Source organism: Electrona antarctica (genome assembly GCF_951216825.1).
Source record: "Electrona antarctica genome assembly, chromosome: 2".
In the NCBI taxonomy this organism is placed as follows: domain Eukaryota; kingdom Metazoa; phylum Chordata; class Actinopteri; order Myctophiformes; family Myctophidae; genus Electrona; species Electrona antarctica.
The window spans coordinates 17,790,441-17,809,337 of record NC_136807.1 but is presented as its reverse complement, the minus strand read 5'-3'; the positions used below and the strand labels follow the sequence as shown (position 1 = coordinate 17,809,337).

The window sequence follows — 18,897 nt, the reverse complement described above, 5'->3', positions numbered from 1 at the left end:
ATCATTTAAACTCCCCAGTGGAAAACAAACATTTATCTTGAGGATTAAGGAGGATTTATTTAACAGAGCATATAAGCCCAGAATACAATGCTGTCTCAAGACATGTTGCCATGGCGACCGTGATCAGAATGGCGTTGCCTCCAGGTCAGTCAGTGTGTTTCCTCTGGGACATGCAGGAAGCCACTGACTGACTCAAGTGGAAGTAGACCATGAAGTTCAGGGAAACCATAAAGCAGTGATTCTCAAACCTTTTCAATTCAAGAACCCCCAAAATGATAATGTGTTTGGGACCCCCATCTGAAAAGGTTTTGTGCCAGAGACCCCCAGAAGGGAAGATTTATGTACAAAAAAGCAATTCCAAACATTTTCGATATTTGTCAAGATCTTTCAAAAATAGCAGATGTACAAGCTTGCAGCACAGCATGAAAGCCCCATTTAGACTTCAGTCAAATCCAGTCAAATCCGATTTATTTGTCAAATCCGGTCTTTTGGCCTGACTGTTCACTGCATTTGCAAGTGATCAGATCAGATCTGTCACAGATCTGTGTGTTCAGACGGAGTTAAACAATGTCAACTCAAAGGCGCCCTGCGTCGACATACGTATCTGCTTAGGTTACCGTGGTAACAACGTGGATAAGGTGGTTAAAATTATTGTTATGCTATTATTAACACATTTTGCTGTGGACCCCCTGGTACCCCCAACCTGGGGGTCCCCCAACCCACCCTTCTACACGCATTTTAATCTGGAAAAGAATATGATTAATGACTGAAACATATTAGAGTTAAGGTCCTTTCAAACGGTCAGCGATGAACGCAGACGTTGTCGCCTGGATAATTGACAGGTCTGCTCCAGGAGCACGACAATGAGAGGAGCATGACAACAAGAGGAGCATGACAATGCAAGCATTACAAAAAAAGCTAAACAGAATCCAGGTCTGGTCTGTCGCAGGCGTGTGCACGGAACGAGCACGCGAGCGACAATTTCACGGGGCCGCGCCCATGTAAATACGCTTGATTTGTTGCCCCTCGACTTCTCCATGCGTACAGAAAATGTATATAGTTAATTGAAAATGAAGATATAGTTCATTCAAAATGAACTATATGCGCGTTAAATCACTGCCCGTTTGAAAGGACCTTAAGATTAATGATTGAATCAGATTGATTCTGTTTTAACAGAATTCTGTTTTAACATATTTCACCTTAATGGCTGAAATATGAAATGTAATTAGATTTAATCTGGGTAACAGTCAATCTGAATGTCTCAAAGTTGAAATCTGATCTGATTTGATTTCAAACTACCAAAGTACCAGCATTTTCTTTAAAGCAACAGTTTACTCCACTTCCAGTAAAATGAATTGCTCAGAAGAAAGTGTCAGCAAAAAGTAGGCAGGAAAACCCGTCAGCAACTGGTTTGGTGTATTGGAATCTGCTGAGTTGGCTTCTACAGAGGAACTGAGTCAGGGGAGGAAAACACACACGCACACGCGCACACACACACACACACACACACACACACACACACACACACACACACACACACACACACACACACACACACACACACACACACACACACACACACACACACACACACACACACACACACACACACACACACACACACACACCTGTTTCTGAGGAGTTGAGGATAGTTTCACAACTAGTACTGAGGACTATTACAGACATGTGTACTATAATTAGAATTAATTATAAGTAAGAGATTAAGAGTGCAAATGAGTGAATGAATGATTAATTTATTAATTAATCAATTAATTAAAGGTTGATTCATTTATATATATATATATATATATATATATGACACTAAAATGACTGATTGACTGTTTTCAGATGGAGGAGGCGGTGATTGATGACATCATCAGTTTGGAGTCCAGCCTCAACGATGACTTCCTGAATCTGATTGAAACTGGAATACATCAGTCGAACACTGTAATAATCTATATATTATATGCAGACCGTTTAGTACACTAATGTACTGTGCGTGCGTGCGTGCGTGCGTGCGTGCGTGCGTGCGTGCGTGTGTGGGTGGGTGCGTGTGTGGGTGGGTGAGAGATATAGGAAAATAATGGACTTAACTTTTCCTTGCCCACTAATTCACCAATCATTTATCAGGATAGCTCGTCATGCATTATCGCTTAGACCTACGTATTTAACTTCTATGATGCATTGGGCTGTAGAACAGAGCTATTTGAGCAACCTACAGTGGCCAGTTTGCATCTGACAGTAAAGGTGGTTGCACACCGGCCGCGTTTTTCGGAAAACCGATGCTTAAAACGCTGCTTAAAAATCCGAATTCACGCTCGGTGTGTGGAGGAGACCTTAACTGGCTGAAGGGAGAAAATGACTTTTTGGCCCTCCGTCATTTAAGTTGGGGAGAGTGTATACTATAACACACTGATTAGAACAATAATACTGTGTAATATATGTACAAAAAAGCACATACATTTTAATTTAGTGTGTGTGTGTGTGTGCGTGTGTGCATGTGTGCGCGTGTTTGAAAATGCTTCATGTTCTGAAAAGTGTAAAATCACAATGAAACATCACAGCTGATGACAACTGAGCAACACTGACACTGAACAAACTCCAGAAAACCCATAGAAATCAGCCATGGAAAAAATGGAAAATAGATTGAATTATGTTGCTGTGCAGTGTTTGAACAGTGCTGAGTTTTAGGTGACCTGATGACAGTAAATTATTAAATCTTTTTCATTGTTAGAAAAACAGGAGATTCACTTCCTGCTTCAGTTCAGCCAGCCTCTGTGGGTGGAGACACAGATAGGACTGTGTGTGTGTGTGTGTGTGTGTGTGTGTGTGTGTGTGTGTGTGTGTGTGTGTGTGTGTGTGTGTGTGTGTGTGTGTGTGTGTGTGTGTGTGTGTGTGTGTGTGTGTGTGTGTGTGTGTGTGTGTGTGTGTGTGTGTGTGTGTGTGTGTGTGTGTGTGTGTGTGCGCGTGCGCGCGTGTATGTGTGTACGCGCGCATTTTGTGTGTGTGTCAGAGGGAGATAGCTAAGTTGGAGTTTTTTTTTTTGCTTTCCACGGCAACTTCTAGAGAAATTTCCTCATTTTGTTCAACAGTCTTTTCAGGCAGACACACTCTGCCCATGCCTGTGGTTGTGAGTGTGTGTTTGTGTGAAGATGAGGTTCATTCTGTTACTGCACGATCAAAACAGGAGAAGGATGAAGAACTTAGAGGTAAACCTTTTTAATTCAGAATAGATCTTGAATCTTTTAAAATAAGTTGGGTGATGTCAGGCTACCATGTTGCTGGTCTAGTATCTGAACCCTGTATCCCTTACTATTGGTTGATTGTAAATGTACTGCTTTGGGTTCTGACCCTTGTACTCTTTATATTGGTTGATTGTTCTGTTGCTGATCTAGGATGTGATCATCATGTTCCTTAGTATTTGATTTATTGGGTTTGAGCAAATGGAAATATCACTGCACTCACCGAGCAGGACTTTGACCTTGGAAGGAACTACTGTTCTCCAAGCACGCTTCAGTAGGGCATATGCAGTCAAATGTGTCTCTAAGCTTGCATACTCTAGTAGATTGTAATGTTGCTGTCTAGGATCACGTCCTTGAATTCCTTACAATTGGTTGTTTGTGACGTTGCTGATCTACGATCTGAACATTATTCTACTGTTGGAAAAGAGAACATTTGAATTAGTTTAATTGCATGTTTAAATGTTTAACAGATAAAGTGTCTCGCTGCCCTACAGCCTTCTTGCAGTATAGGCTGGTCTGTGCCAGTGTGATGGTTCTCATCTATTTTCATCTATCGGGGGTGACAGGAGTTAACCCATTTTGACCTGAGATCAGATTCTAAAAATGTCTTCAACATCCTGACAGTTTTCTGAAAAAGCTATGTTTCTATGTCAGTCGTTCTTCGATTTTTCAAAAATAGCAGACCTACAAGTTGTAGATCTGCTATTTTTCAATAGCTAAAGCATAACATAATGCTAGCACCAAAAGGGGTTCCCGCCTAAAATGGGTTAAAACAGTAGTCTGGGAATGAGAAGTTTGTCGGTTCAGTCCTCGCTCCTCCTGGCATTGCGTTGGAAGTGTTCTTGAGCAAGACACTGAATCTTAAGTGCTCCTGAAGAGACGATTGGCAGACAACATGGCTGCTGTCTGTTAGCACAGTGGTTCTCAACCTGTGGGTCGGGACCCCCAGGGGGATCTTCACATCCTTTTAGAGGGGTCCCCAGATGTCAGTGAAGTGAACATTACTGCATCACAATTAACTAATCAACTATATTATAAAAAACGGGTCAAAAGCTCTAGTGTAAGCTTGTAGATCTGTTATTTTCAGTTCACAATATTTATCTGTGGAACCGAGTCAAACTCTTAAATACAATGCCTCAACTCCTACAATTCAAAGTGCTTGTCAGGGTGAGGGGTCCCCAGTTCAATTAGGATTATTTTGGGGGGTCGTGGCCTGAAAAGGTTGTGGACCACTGTGTTAGTGAATGGATGTGTGAATGGGTAAATGTGAGATATAATTGATCAAGCGTTTGGTTGGAAGACTACAAAAGCACTACATAGATGTCAGTTCATCATCAATCCGGTTGTTCCCGTCAGTCTGACTGCTTGAATGCTCCGATTGGTTGTTTCAGCTGCCAGCCTCGGGGGCCCTGATGAATGTCTACAGCAATGCTGGCATAGCCACGCCCACCATCAACAGCAACAGCTGCCCCGCCGACCTGCACAATGTTACGATGGAGCTGACTGGTGAGCATCCCATTATATGCTGTCTGTCAATGCTGTCTGTCCCACAGTGACTGGCTGTCCTACAGACAGAAACAGTACTTTGTCACACAGCCGTGTTGCTTGATGATATGTGATTTTAACCCATTAACCCATTTTGACCTGAGATCAGATTCTAAAAATGTCTTCTACATCCTGACAGTTTTCTGAAAAAGCTATGTTTCTGTGTCAGTCGTTCTTCGATTTTTCAAAAAATAGCAGACCTACAAGCTCGTAGCGTGTCACTCGGTGGCGCGCTATGAGCTTGTAGATCTGCTATTTTTCAATAGCTAAAGCATAACATAATGCTAACACCAAAAGGGGTTCCCGCTCAAAATGGTTCAAGACTGTTTCTACAAATACCTTCTATTCAGTAGTTGTCAGAAACATTTGGGGTGGAGGTTCTTCCATGGCCTACTCTGTGTGTGTGTGTGTGCAAGGTTTCAAGGCAATCAGATGCTGCGTTCATGATTTGAGACATTTTGTTCAAAACGGGCCACACCTGCAAACTTTTTAAGGCAATTATTATGTGTTTTGCAAATATCGGCCTCCTGGTGGCGTTAAACAGGCCGATGTGAAACATTGTGTCAGAGGTTCTGCTCTGGCCTCCAGGGAGTGTACGGACAGGGGCTTAAGCCACGCCTTCGGCATGGTCGAGACAATAACCCCTAACTGCCTGTCCTACAGATGCACAAAAGATAAATTATGGTTCATAGTGAATAATTACGTTTCTTGCAAATTCAGAATGTTATATGAAAGTTCTATGAACCGTATTATTAGGCGTCCAATCACCACTGTCTGAAGCTCTTTTTTCACTAGGCTGTGAATACACACATCAGATAATGAATCACAAAGAAGAACACACCCTCCCATTCCGAGAAATTAGTTCGGTTTACCTTACAAAGTCCACCAAGGGGTCCCTGGCCTCTTCTGTACAGTACAGTACTGTCACTGTACTGTACTGTCACACCCAAAATCATCATATATACAGTTAATATGTATGTGTGTATTAGGCTGCACAACAGTGACACTTGAAAACCGACGCTATTTTCGTGCTCGGACACAGCACAGGGACCCAGGAACACAGGGACCCAGGAACACAGGGACCCAGGGACACAGGGACCCAGGGACACAGGGACCCAGGAACACAGGGACCCAGGGACACAGGGACCCAGGGACACAGCCAGAGACACACAAAGCTCCGTATAGGAGTGGTTGTACCACTCAAAAAGGAAGAAAAATTATAACAAAAGAAAAATAAATATAAACACATAAACCTCCTTGGGACATCATAATAGTGGGATGGAAGTAGTTACGGCTCAACGGTGGGAAGTGTTTTCAGGTTGTTAAAATATGATATTAGGGGTTGCCATCTGACATAGAACCTCTCAACCTAATTTGATGTTTGATGTTTGTGTTGTAGGCCTAGATACCAAAGCATTCATGAAAGACAGACAAAAGAAAGATAATCACAACCTGAGTGAGTAAAACACACATACAGTAGCTACAGTGCACACTACACACAATTACACTAACCTCTAGTCCAGGGGTTCTCAACCCGTGGGTCGCGACCCCTCGGGGGGTCGCCAAATTATTTTAGGGGGTCCCCAAATTATTTTTAAAAAAAAACGATTTTTCAAAAATAGCAGATCTACAAGCTCGTAGCGCGCCACTCGGTGGCGCGCTATGAGCTTGTAGATCTGCTATTTTTCAATAGCTAAATTATAACAATGCTTAAAACACCAAAAGGGGTTCCCGCCCAAAATGGTTTAAGGTTATTGTAGCAGTCAATTTATATTGGGGGGCGGGAGGGGGCGGGGCGGGGGTCCCGAGACATTGCCAAAGCATTTCCGGGGGTCCCCGGCCAAAAACGTTGAGAACCCCTGAACTACACAATATACATGCTATTATGCTGTGTAGCTATACACATAGATGCAACTATACACAAGTACACAAAACTACATATGTACACAATTATATTCTTATTATATTCTTATATTATATTCTTACTTGTATTCAACAACACATACTGTACAGTCAGTAACTACACTCAAATATACAACGTGACGACCACTGTACTACCAACACACACACACACACACACACACACACGCTCACACACAATTACTTCTCCTACCATATTGCAACTTCTATCATTACCTACTACTACTATTACGACCGTTAGCGCTGGTATTATTTCTACTATAACTGCTACTACCATTATTACTACTATGAATACCACTACCATCTATCTATTTTTACTAATGTAATGCTGATGTAAAATGTTGCTAATAATTATTTTATGAACATCGGTTTGTTTGTAGTTGAGAGGAGAAGAAGATTCAACATCAACGACAGAATTAAAGAACTGGGAGATATGATCCCCAGAACTACTGAGCCGTAAGTCTGTCTGTCTGTCTGTCTGTCTGTCTGTCTGTCTGTCTGTCTGTCTGTTTGTTTTTAATGTAATGTATGGTAAAAAGATTATAAGTTTGCACTCTTGACGTGAGGCGGACCCAAAAGATGCAATTTGTCAATTAAAAAGAAAAGAAGATATTACATTTTTCATTTTTCACTTTCAAGATTTATTTTTGTATTTTTTCAAATTGTATTTCTTTTTTCAGAAATAGCAGATGTACAAGTGTTTGGGAAACAGTTCCTTAAAAACAATACACGGTTTCATTCCTTATCTCGGAAGAGAGACCTTGAACAATGAAAGAGCTCTTGTTTGCAAAGGGTTTTGACCCTGTCTGTCTCCAGATAAAATGTTCTTTTCAAACTTTTGATGAACTAAATCTCTTTTAATTGTCACATTCAAGGATGGGGCTTGCATAAAATAATTATACAAGTGTTTTTATCTGCACATCTAACATTTGATTACACAATCACTTCTATCGGTAGTAAACAGTTATACCACTCTTCTTTAGTTATTGTCTCCACCAGGCCGAAGGCATGGGGAGAGAGTATGTTTTGCACTCCGTCCGTGTGTGTGTCCGTCCGTCCGTGTGTCCGTCCTTCCTTCCGTCCGTCTGTGTACAGCTAATCTCCGGCACCGTTAACCCGGTCGATGCCAAACTTTGCACACACACTCCCTGGATGCCAACGATGAACCTCTGCCCCACATTTTCCAGAACGGCCTGTTATAGCGCCACCATGAGGCAGCTTTTCACATTTATACCTAAAACTGTACCGATCTGCGTGAAACGTTGCATGCACACTCCCTAGAGGCCAAGGACAAACCTTTTACCTGCATTTTCCGCATCTGCCTTTTATAGCGCCACCAGGAGGCCGACTTTTGTAAAACACATTTTTTGATATTACTCCTCCAGATTCTGTCCAAAAATCTCACAAATCGTTACACAATATCTCTATGGTCATGTGCTCAAGTCGGATCTGTCTGTTATTTCATATTCCATCCTAATTGGCTATAATTGGCTTTCACAGTTTGCAAGATTGCCCCGTTTTGAACAATAGCCTCAAATCATGAACGCAGCATGCAATTTACGTGAAATCTTTCACACATTTTCTTACTAGGCTGAGGAATATATCCCACCCTTTTCACATTGGCCTGTTATAGCGCCACCAACAGGTTGATTTTTGCAAAACACATTTTTGGAACAAAATGCCTCAAATCGGTACACATGATCTCTGTAGTCATGTGATCAAGACGAGTCTGTTGGATTTCTCAGATTGTACACTGATTGGCTAAAATTGCCTTCCAAAGTTTTCAGGAGTGGCCCGTTTTGTACAAAATGCTGCACATGTCCTGCTCATCCAGAATTCTATCCTCAGAGATGCTATGAGTGATCTGGCTCTGCATTTCCTCAACAAAATGAAGAAAAGAAAAACATTCTCCTAAACATTTTGCCAAACATCACACACACTCCTATCCTCCTGGTGGAGACCTGTGCCCGGAAGGGCACTTTTTCTAGTTAACTTTATAGTAGTATATAAGGTGGTCTGTCACATGCTCCACTCCAGTTTATAGTAGTATATAAGGTGGTCTGTCACATGCTCCACTCCAGTTTATAGTAGTATATAAGGTGGTCTGTCACATGCTCCACTCCAGTTTTTAAATTGACCATCGATTGTGTTCTTGCCTGCCATCTAATGGCTTAGAAGAACATTGTCCAGAGGCCAAATTTACTTGCTGAGTGCTGACCCCTGATTTAAAAAAAATCCCAACTATGTTGTTCATTGTATCCATAAGACTCTGTGGGCAGTATTATGCGTGTCTTAAGTACCAGGTCTTATTACTTAACTTAAGACCTGGAGGTGTGATCAATGCCATTTGGCTATTCTGAGTGGCCAAACAGCATTGACCACGCCTCCAGGTCTTAAGTTAAGTCATAAGACCTGGTACTTAAGACACGCATAATACTGCCCTGTGTCTCAATACTGGCTTTTTTTTTCATGTCAAATAACACAAAATTACATGAATTTGGCTGCGGACCCTCCACCCTGAATGAAGAAGCATTCAAGTTCGAGCATACAAATGACCAAGATAAGCAAGATCAAAAGAGACACGGTAGATTTCAAGGACAACAGAGTCTATCCATGGAAAACAGTATTCGTTCCACTGTGAATGGAGAAGCATTCAAGTCCAAGCAACCAAATTACCCAAATCCGGAGTTCAAAAGGGACATTGCAGATTCCAAGGACCACAGAGTCTATCCATGGAGAACCCACAATCTCTCTGTCGCCAGACCAAAGAAACGGGTTCGGTTCAGTGACCATTTCATACAACACTAGCTCCAGGACATCTTCAGACTGTGACCAGACAAAACCCATGTCCCACAAAAGGAAAAAACCCAAGTCCCAAAAGCAACCAGGAACAGATCTTTATTCTTACTGACCATACCCTATCACAGTGGTTCTCAAAGTGGGGCCCGGGGACCCCCAGGGGTCCTTGAGGGAGTTCCGGGGGTCCCCAGCTATAATAGATAGTTAGGAACCAAATGGTACCCATGGTCCCATCTGTAACTCTGAGATTGTACAAATGGAACCAAATGAACCCTAACTGATTTGTACTCTCTCAGAGTTAAATTAACATTAATCTTCCAATTTAAATTGGGGTCCCAGAGATAGAAATGCTATTAACCCATTCAGGCCTGACGTCGAAATTAAAAAAAAAAAAAATCTAAATCATGACAATTTTCGGAAAGATTTGAGGCACATTTTAACGATTTTTCAAAAATAGCAGATCTACAAGTTCATAGCGCGCCACTCGGTGGCGCGCTATGAGCTTGTAGATCTGCTATTTTTCAATAGCTAAATTATAACATAATGTTTAAAACACCAAAAGGGGTTCCCGCCCCAAAATGGGTTAATGGTTAATGTGGTTAAACGCTAACGTGACATGGATGCGTTCCAGGTCTCAATGGGTTAAATGGGTCCGTAGCCTAGGCTAATGCATGTCAAACTGGGGGTCCCTGGCATATCATTTCAAATAGGGGTCCGGGGGCTAATAAGTGTCAATTTGGGGGTCCTTGGCATGAAAAAGTTTGTCATCTCATTAGAATACATGTTTTTCAATGAGACTGTCCACCCCTCCTAGCCTGGTTAATAAACCAGACCGAATCAGCCGTTGGCAAAAAAAAGTTGCCTACCAGCGGATTTCGGTCTGGCGAGGCTCAGTAGCACGCCTCTTTCCTACAATCGAGAACAGGTCGGACCAATCGGGACACGGTATGCAATATGGGCGGGCTTTGGTACAGTGACGTTCAATGCTTGAGACTTTTGACTGACAGTAGCTCTGACCAATTGCGTCAAAGAGAGAATGTTTGAACCCGCCCCCCGGGAAATGAAATCCAAGTGGAGCCAGCCCAGACTGATATACCGCGACAGTGTTGTGTGATATTAGTCTGGCTTATTAGCCAGGCTACACCCCTCCTACATTCGCATTCTGCAGACGCTCCATATCAGGACAGTTTTTTGTGCGATATTGCCGTCAGAACACTCGCTCCTTGCCTGTGTAGATGAGGTGTGACTGTGAAAGAGATACAGTTATGGTGGGAGAGACATGAGGAATCATGGATTTCACGTTCTAATACCTTTAAGTGAAACGCAAAAAGAATGTAATTTATTATAAGCAGGAACACTCGTAATTAAGGTGTGTGTGTGTGTGTGTGTGTGTGTGTGTGTGTGTGTGTGTGTGTGTGTGTGTGTGTGTGTGTGTGTGTGTGTGTGTGTGTGTGTGTGTGTGTGTGTGTGTGTGTGTGTGTGTGTGTGTGTGTGTGTGTGTGTGTGTGTGTGTGTGTGTGTGCGTGCACGCATAGGGGGGACATGCGTTGGAACAAAGGCGTCATCTTGAAGGCGTCTGTTGATTACATCAGAAAACTGCAGAAAGAAGAACACAAAAACAGAGATATGGAGAACAAACAGAAGTCTCTGGAAGTCATGAACAGACAGCTGCTGCACAGAGTACAGGTAAAGACACAGGCACACTGGACATGGAGATCAAAGAGATACTGTATACAGTAGTAGTATGAAATGTGTATGAAATGTGTGGCAAATCTGCAAAAAAAAAGCATATGACTAGCTTTCTTCACAAATGTGTTCATAAAGGTGTCTACTAAAACATATACATTTGTTCCAACCCAACTCCCTTGGGAAACTTTGTGACAGCTGCTGAAAGTTGGGGTACCATTTAACAATCAATATAAGGCAAAATTCCCAAAATTTCATTATGCTTTAAGTAGCATGTCAAACTAGGGGGTTTTCATGATGCTGAATCCATTCCAAGCATTAGTTTTGCACGAAAACTTGGGCTAAATTCGGCCATAGTCTCTTGCCCATTTAATGTGCCCAGTGCTGGCCATTTTTAGGCGAAGGAGTGTTTTTTGTGCAAATGAATGCTTGCAATGGATTCAGAATCATGAAAACCCCCTAGTTTGACAAGTCACATGCTACTTAAAGTATAATGACATTCGGAAAGGTTTGCCTTATATTGGTTGGTACCCCAACTTTCAGCAGCTGTCACAAAGTTTCCCAAGGGAGTTGGGTTGGAACAAATGTATATGTGATTGTAGACACCTTTATGAACACATTTGTGAAGAAAGCTAGTGATAAGCATTTGCAGATTTGTCACACATTTTGCTAATTGTCCCTTATTGGTTCCCAGTTTGCCTGGGACCCAAACTAGTGAAAATAGCAGATCTACAAGCACACAAGCTTGTAGATCGGCTATTTTCACTACTTCTGCATTATTATTATTTGTATTTCTTAGTTTTGTTTGTTTTAAAATGGGAAAATGGGAAAAAGAAAATGGGATTTTTACTCGAGTCGTGGCCCATAAAAAGTGGCCCGCGACCCACATATGGGTGCCGACCCACAGTTTGGGAAACAGTGGAATAGAGGCTGACACAGAACAGGCACAGTGGGACAGACATACTAAGACACAGACAAACAAATTGAACAGTTTTACTCAAAATACAGGTTTAGACTGGCAGCCGTTTAGATTGGCAGCCCAATTCCTATTTGTGGTCTATCCAGAATGGAGTCGCATTATTTTTTTATGCAGTCATGCAGTAAAAAACACATGGAATCTGATTTTAGGGAATCAATTTTGAGTCACGTTCCATAGCCTTGTTCAGGCATAAAACCAATCTGGCAGAAACATTCAGACAAATGGACACAGACAGGTGGAGATTATATAGAAGCCATTTGAGATAGATTTGAGATCAGTTTGGAGAAATATCAATATGAATGAATATCCACTCATTATTTGCATGTATTTACATCTATGATCTACGGTATATCTATTGATTCGACAGCTTCTTGTATTGTTTATTGCCTGTCTGTCTTTCTCACAGGAACTGGAGTATCAAGTGCGCCTCAACAGTCTCTCCTCCTCCGCGTCGGACCTCCAGGCCTCTCCCTCTCCCCCCTTCGCCTCTCCCTGCGTCCCCCTTTCTTCTACCATCTCCATGATGACCACACAACTGGACCTGGAGGCGCTTGACGACCCCCATGGCGAGCACAGCGTCTTCTCTCCTGGACTAATGTCCGACATCGCTCTGGGAGGACTGGGAGACGAGCTGGGAGACATCCTGATGATGGAGGACAGTGGCATGTCAGACACCCTGCTATCCAGGACAAGCAGCATGGAAGAAGATCTGTGACATCAGTACCAGATTGTGATACACAATGGGAAACCATGCTAGGTAGACTGACTGGGATCAATTAGCTTCTGCCACTTTGCATACCCGGACTAATAGAGGGAATCAGATCGGATTCTGAAACAGTCTGTGTGTGTGAGCATGTATGTGTGTGGAAAACAAATACCGGATACAGATTTGGAATGGGCAGGCCCTAGATCCAATAGCACTGGTGCAAATTCAGAATAGAAGCTTACACAGGTACTGCAGAAAGCCCGGTGAAACAAGGTTACATGCAAGGAGAGGGAAATGAGGAATAGTTTATACGTACCTACTTACATACGTACGTATGTACATACTGTAGATGAGACGTCCTTTCCCCTGAAGCGTCACATGAAGTGACATCCGTTTCTGATTACCATTATATTCACACTGACATAACCATTACATCACTACCTGCTACATTCAAAACCATTACATCACTACCTGCTACATTCAATACTGTCATTCTGTGAGAAACACTGCAACACATGATTTCACTCGCATAACATGCAGAACAAAAAATGATAAGCACATTTATGGTTTACAGTATATCAGTGACAGTTTGGATCTTGAAATTAGCATACATGTGAATACTTACAAACGATATAAGGCAATGCTGTGCAATAGGCATTACACACATGTTAGATGATTGCTGTTAGTGAGATTTATAGCACAACAAAGCGGGTTGTGGATGAAATAAACGTAATTTAGGTAACGTTACATCAGAGAGCTTAAAAATATCGGGCACTTACACTTGTTTGGCATAGAGCTGAAAATCTTCTGTGAAGGCTGCTCTCATGGCATGTAACCTCACTCATAGCTCTTCCGAGATCCCTCATCACTCCTCCAACCTCGCTCATCTGAGCAGAAATAAGAACTTTGGGATGATCAACAAAATGGATTACCTGAAGAACTGGTTCAAGCAAGGAGCAAGTAGCGAGGAAATATAAATGAGAGACCTGAGATTCTTTAGCTAGTCTTGTTGAATCATTCATAGAATGTTAGGAAGGTCAAGAAAGTCAAGAAAGTCAGGGTTGTTTGATGAGGTTACAGAAAACACGATGTCTTCTCTGTCTGACGTGTTTACTAATTTGTTAAAAGATCTGAATACATAAGTAGAAATATTGATCTGTGATTATCCCCTTCACCTCATTAAAATAATGAGGGTCATTTTTATAATCTGTATATTGCCTTAAAGCTGCATTGTGTGGTATTTTGAAGTCAGGAAAAATATTATTTGCTGGAGTTAAAGTTGAGTGTGGAGGGACACGCTATTCTTCCCAGTTCAGCTGAACAGATACCCTGACCATCCTGTTGGAGTCACTAGTGCAGCAACAGAAAAAGCCCTCCGTAGTCCCCACCCGTCTTCCCTTCCTCAAACACGGCCAATTGTGTTTGTTTTATTGCCCGGCCAAGTACATGTGCTGGAGCAAGTTTTAAGTATCTGCAAGTTGATTTATACATACTGCATGAAAGGAAAACATTGGCTTCCTCAAAGACAAGACAAACCATGGTGTATGCAGTATTTTGGAAAATAGTCAGCACTAATGTCTAAGTATACAGTGAGTCGTGGTCAATAAGCTAAACATGCCAGACCACATAACATGTGGTCTGGCATGTTATGCCATATTATGGTTATTTTATTTAACACTGACAGGGCAGTCGTGAGGCTCAGAGCTGCAGGAACGCATTGGACCAGAGCTATATCTTCATGTGAAGAGAGGAGGGGGAGAGCTCCCATTGGACCAGAGCTATATCTTCATGTGAAGAGAGGAGGGGGAGAGCTCCCAAGTAATTATACATCTTCATCAGTACGGCCATATCACACAATGGAGCTTTAAGCAGGATGTCTTCCAGTTAGGAATATGTTGTATAACCAAGTGGCAGAAGTATTTTCTTGTATTGTAGTATACAGTATATGATTTCTTAATGTCCCTTTTTTTACAGCTATAGGAGAAAATGACAAAAGGTTTTTTTCCGTTTGTCGCTGATGAAAGTTTAGGATCAGACACAATGATGAGGTAGTCTGCCAGGGCCAAATAGTACCATCTTGGGGCCAAATATTGTTTAACATTTACCCTGAGATTTTGTTGCTACTTGACTGTATCTTTCCCCCTGTAGTGGATGTGTCCACTACTCAGCCTTCAACCTTCAAATCCTCCATACCATACCACTGGTATTTTGTCATTCTAAACCAGTGACTCCTGCCGGTCACATGAAGCTTGATAGAGGGAATAAAGCACAGACTTTGGAGACATTATACATAGATGGTTGAAACCATTGCAACCAGCCATTATTTAGGAGTAGGCTATACACACATCATCAGAACCTACATCACAAACTTTACAATCAACAGATTTTAAACACAAGGAAAGGATCTGAATCTAGATTAACATTGAACAACAGAAGTATTGGACAGATACTAGACCCTGACAGGAAGAGCTGTGCCTGTCTGTCTAGTTAGTATGTTGGTTGTAGTGTTTAAAAGGGAGCCGAGTCGGTGTAGACAAACATCTTCAACTTGTCTTCTGTATATCTATCTACAGTGTCTATCTGTCAGTGTTTGTTCGTACAACTGTTCTGCACCAATATGGACAGAGTTTAAATAAGGGACTTCCGTATAGCTACTGTAGTAGGCGCGCACACATGCACACACGCACGTACACACACACACACACACTGACTTATCAGTCCTGATTGAATGCAAATACAGGGTTTGTATTATTGTTTAATATGTTTACTAGTACAATTACGAATTGTATGTCTATAAACCATGAGGTGGAAACTAAACATTTATTGTCAGATAGCTTTAGTGAAATATTAATAACAGAAACATAGCATATACATGTAACATTCAAATATTACTTGTCGTTCATTGTTTCGTTCGTTCATTTCACACAATTGAATGATATTCATTCAATTGTGAATGAATATCAGACTTCCCTTTATGTGGAGTCTGATATTCACATAAAGGGATTTTAAACAATTTGATTATTGTTATGACTTTGTTTTACTTAGATTATGTTATTAGCTTGTAATGATGTTTATATTTTCTACTCATTCCAGATTGTCTTGTTTGTTTTATTTTGAATAGGATGTACACGTTAAAGACAAATTAAAGAGTTTATATCTATAAATAAACAGAACCTAAATAGACAGTTTGTGTCTTTCTTACAGGGATATGATCTTCTAGACTAGACTAGAGCACTGATCATCAGCACAATGTAACGCTATGGAACATTTAACTTACACATTCAACATATTTGTCATTTTCTCCATCTGCATTTTCAGTCCGAAAATCCTCCATAGTTATACAAAATTCCCTAGGAAACATTTAGAAACCGTGGTAATATCACTTAATGGTTAATTCAGATTAGAAAAAGGAAAATGCCATGCCCACAAATGCCTTTTTTTAAATCATAGATTTAAATAAAAATGTATAAATGAATGAATAAAAAGTCTACTGAGCTGAGGTTCTGTTGGTGACCAGTGGAGGGCAGCATTGGCATTCATTCAGGTGTTTGTCCACTCCTCAAACATGTTATGATGTTACAGGAGACAGGGAAATCACATGCATGCACATGCGTGTGCACGCACACACACACACACACACACACGGTTTATGTTAATTTGTTAAGAAAACCAGATATCTGAAACAAAACAACAGAGTCAAATAGAAAATAAACTCACATAATAAACTAACAATTATACACAGAATACGCATTCTGACTCAGGCTGACTGTCACCAGCCAGGGACACTGGCCCAGTTCATCTTTTGATTGGTTCCAGCTTTGTGCTGTCTGTCTTTCTTCCAGCTCTGTCTGCTCCATTCTATGTTCTTGTGGGCCTGTGAACTAGTTGGTATGAATCTTTTTTCTTCTTCTTCCAATTTAAACTATCTTTTTCTCTTTGATGTCCAGTAGTGGCTCACAGGGTCGTGGTTGGTTGCCGGGGCTGACACGCAGTGTTGCCATTTCAGTGAATTCCTGTTTCCTGTTTGGATGGCCCTGGCACCTCCCTACAATAAGCAGACACTTCCTCTCCTAGCCAGGGACACTTCCTGTCCGGCTCGACCCTGCTGCCAGCTGTCATTCAAACAAACAGTTACCATAACGTTTGAAATTAAAAGCTAAAGCTAGTTTTAGAATACAAATGTACAAACCTACACTATTTCATTTATGGCAGGTCAACTGTATCTGAAGTTTACAGTAGGCTCTGTCCATTGTTGTACAGTGTGTGCGTGAGAGAGAGAGAAAGAGAGAGAGACTGTTACAGTACAATCGTCAGAGGAGATGACGTCACTTATTCATTCTGTTTCTCGGGAAAACATTGGATCTGCCTGTCTGTTAGAACCATCCAGCAACTAAACAGCAAATTTCTGTTTCATATTTACAGTATATATCAAAATTGATCCAACAATCTCACAACTAATTAAGTCTGTCTCACAACTGAAATTCCAGGAGGACTGGAGTTCTCTGCTTTGATTTGCATCCTTATAAAGGCTCCAGTATGGATCCTACAAACAACTAACTCACAAAAAAAAATCTTACAATGGTAGCAACACAAACTGCGGGTCTGTCTGTATCATATTTAGGCCCAACTTTGCATCACATTTGTGCCGCTGCACCAACAGAACCTTTCCAGAGTATCTGACTGAAACAGTTTGTGATGACCCACGGTCACTGGAAAGGTACTGATGACTTAGATTTCATGTCAATAATAATTCTCCCATAAATGTTACTAAATGATAAGCTGCCTACATCTGTACTACCAACAGTGGGATAATATTTGAAGTTTCACTACTCAGTGTTGTTCATCTCTGTAAAGCCCTAACCACACCAAAGGGTCAAGACGGTTTTAGCGTTGTCCCTGCGGTGTGATGTCTTGTTGCACGTTGACCCACGGTGACCCACATTGACCCTAGTGGTTCAACGCATGGAATTCAATGGCCCAATAAACCACACCAAAGGGTCGAGACGGTTTTAGCGTTAACTCCTTGCAACCGGTTGGACCCACTGAGTTGCATGGTGACCCTTTAGTGTGGTTAGGGCTTAAGACAGTTTCAGCACACATACTGTAGTGTAGAATTTCTGAACAACTACTGTATGCCACAGTGGAATTCTCTTTCATTGACATTATTTGAGAAGGATCTTCTGTTAGCTGATCTGTTGGTTGTATTTCTAGTTCTACAAATATTTCTGGGTTATTAATATTCCCTTCTAAACTAACAGACATGTGACCAAAACCTCCAGTAAGTTGAAAGTGATATACCATTCCAATTTCCCATGTATCGCTCTGTGATCATCATTTCTTTGTTTAACTGGGTGCATTTGTATTAGGATGGGCATGGATGCACCGGATGGGCAGAGTTTGCCTTCCTGGCCGGCAGGGGTCCGACATGCCTGCTCTGAATCAGCAGTGAGAAGCAGCTTTCTCATCAAAACAAAAGCCACATGACAGAGGACCAATCTTGGATACTGGATATAATCTTGATGACTGTGAGTGTGAATATACATTCCGTGACAATAACTAAAATAACCTTTCTGCAAAGCTCTGCTTATTTCCTTGTTTTGATGTAGAGATCCCTGTGTCTGCCAGATGTTGCAAAGCTGTCATTACCGACCAAAGAAAATAACTAACAATCGAAAAAATGAAGAAAAAAAAGCACCTGCAACAACTTTATCATTGTTTTTATGTTTATTATTTTTAAACACTTCAGAATTTCTCCTAATTCCCAGTTAGTCCGTGTCATTGCTGACAGTATGTCTTGGGGAGTGTGTAGAAAATAACGTCAAGACGTCCCCAGGCGCTTCTCACCTGACAGTGAGGAGTTTCTCCTGGAGGACATAACACATGCGGAGGAACACGCACGCTCTCTGACCAACCTGTGGGTCCTGAGTTGCTAATGCAGCAACAGAGATCACTCTCCCTGCCTCACTTATTACCTGTGAACATGATTGCACTATCCATGTTATGCCAGACACTGAAAAACA

At 41.5% G+C, this 18,897-nt stretch overlaps 1 protein-coding gene across 1 annotated transcript in view; it reads left to right on the top strand.

Moving 5' to 3' along the window:
• Positions 1 to 16,194, top strand: part of tfe3a (transcription factor binding to IGHM enhancer 3a) — a 31,333-nt gene extending 15,139 nt beyond the window's left edge. The window contains exons 6-11 of the mRNA XM_079521042.1: positions 1,849 to 1,947; positions 4,634 to 4,748; positions 6,187 to 6,243; positions 7,088 to 7,163; positions 11,042 to 11,192; positions 12,578 to 16,194. Coding sequence (XP_079377168.1) covers positions 1,849 to 1,947; positions 4,634 to 4,748; positions 6,187 to 6,243; positions 7,088 to 7,163; positions 11,042 to 11,192; positions 12,578 to 12,886 — 807 coding nt within the window. The 3' untranslated portion in view covers positions 12,887 to 16,194. The remainder of the gene's footprint in view (positions 1 to 1,848; positions 1,948 to 4,633; positions 4,749 to 6,186; positions 6,244 to 7,087; positions 7,164 to 11,041; positions 11,193 to 12,577) is intronic.
• The last annotated feature ends 2,703 nt before the right edge of the window (positions 16,195 to 18,897 follow it).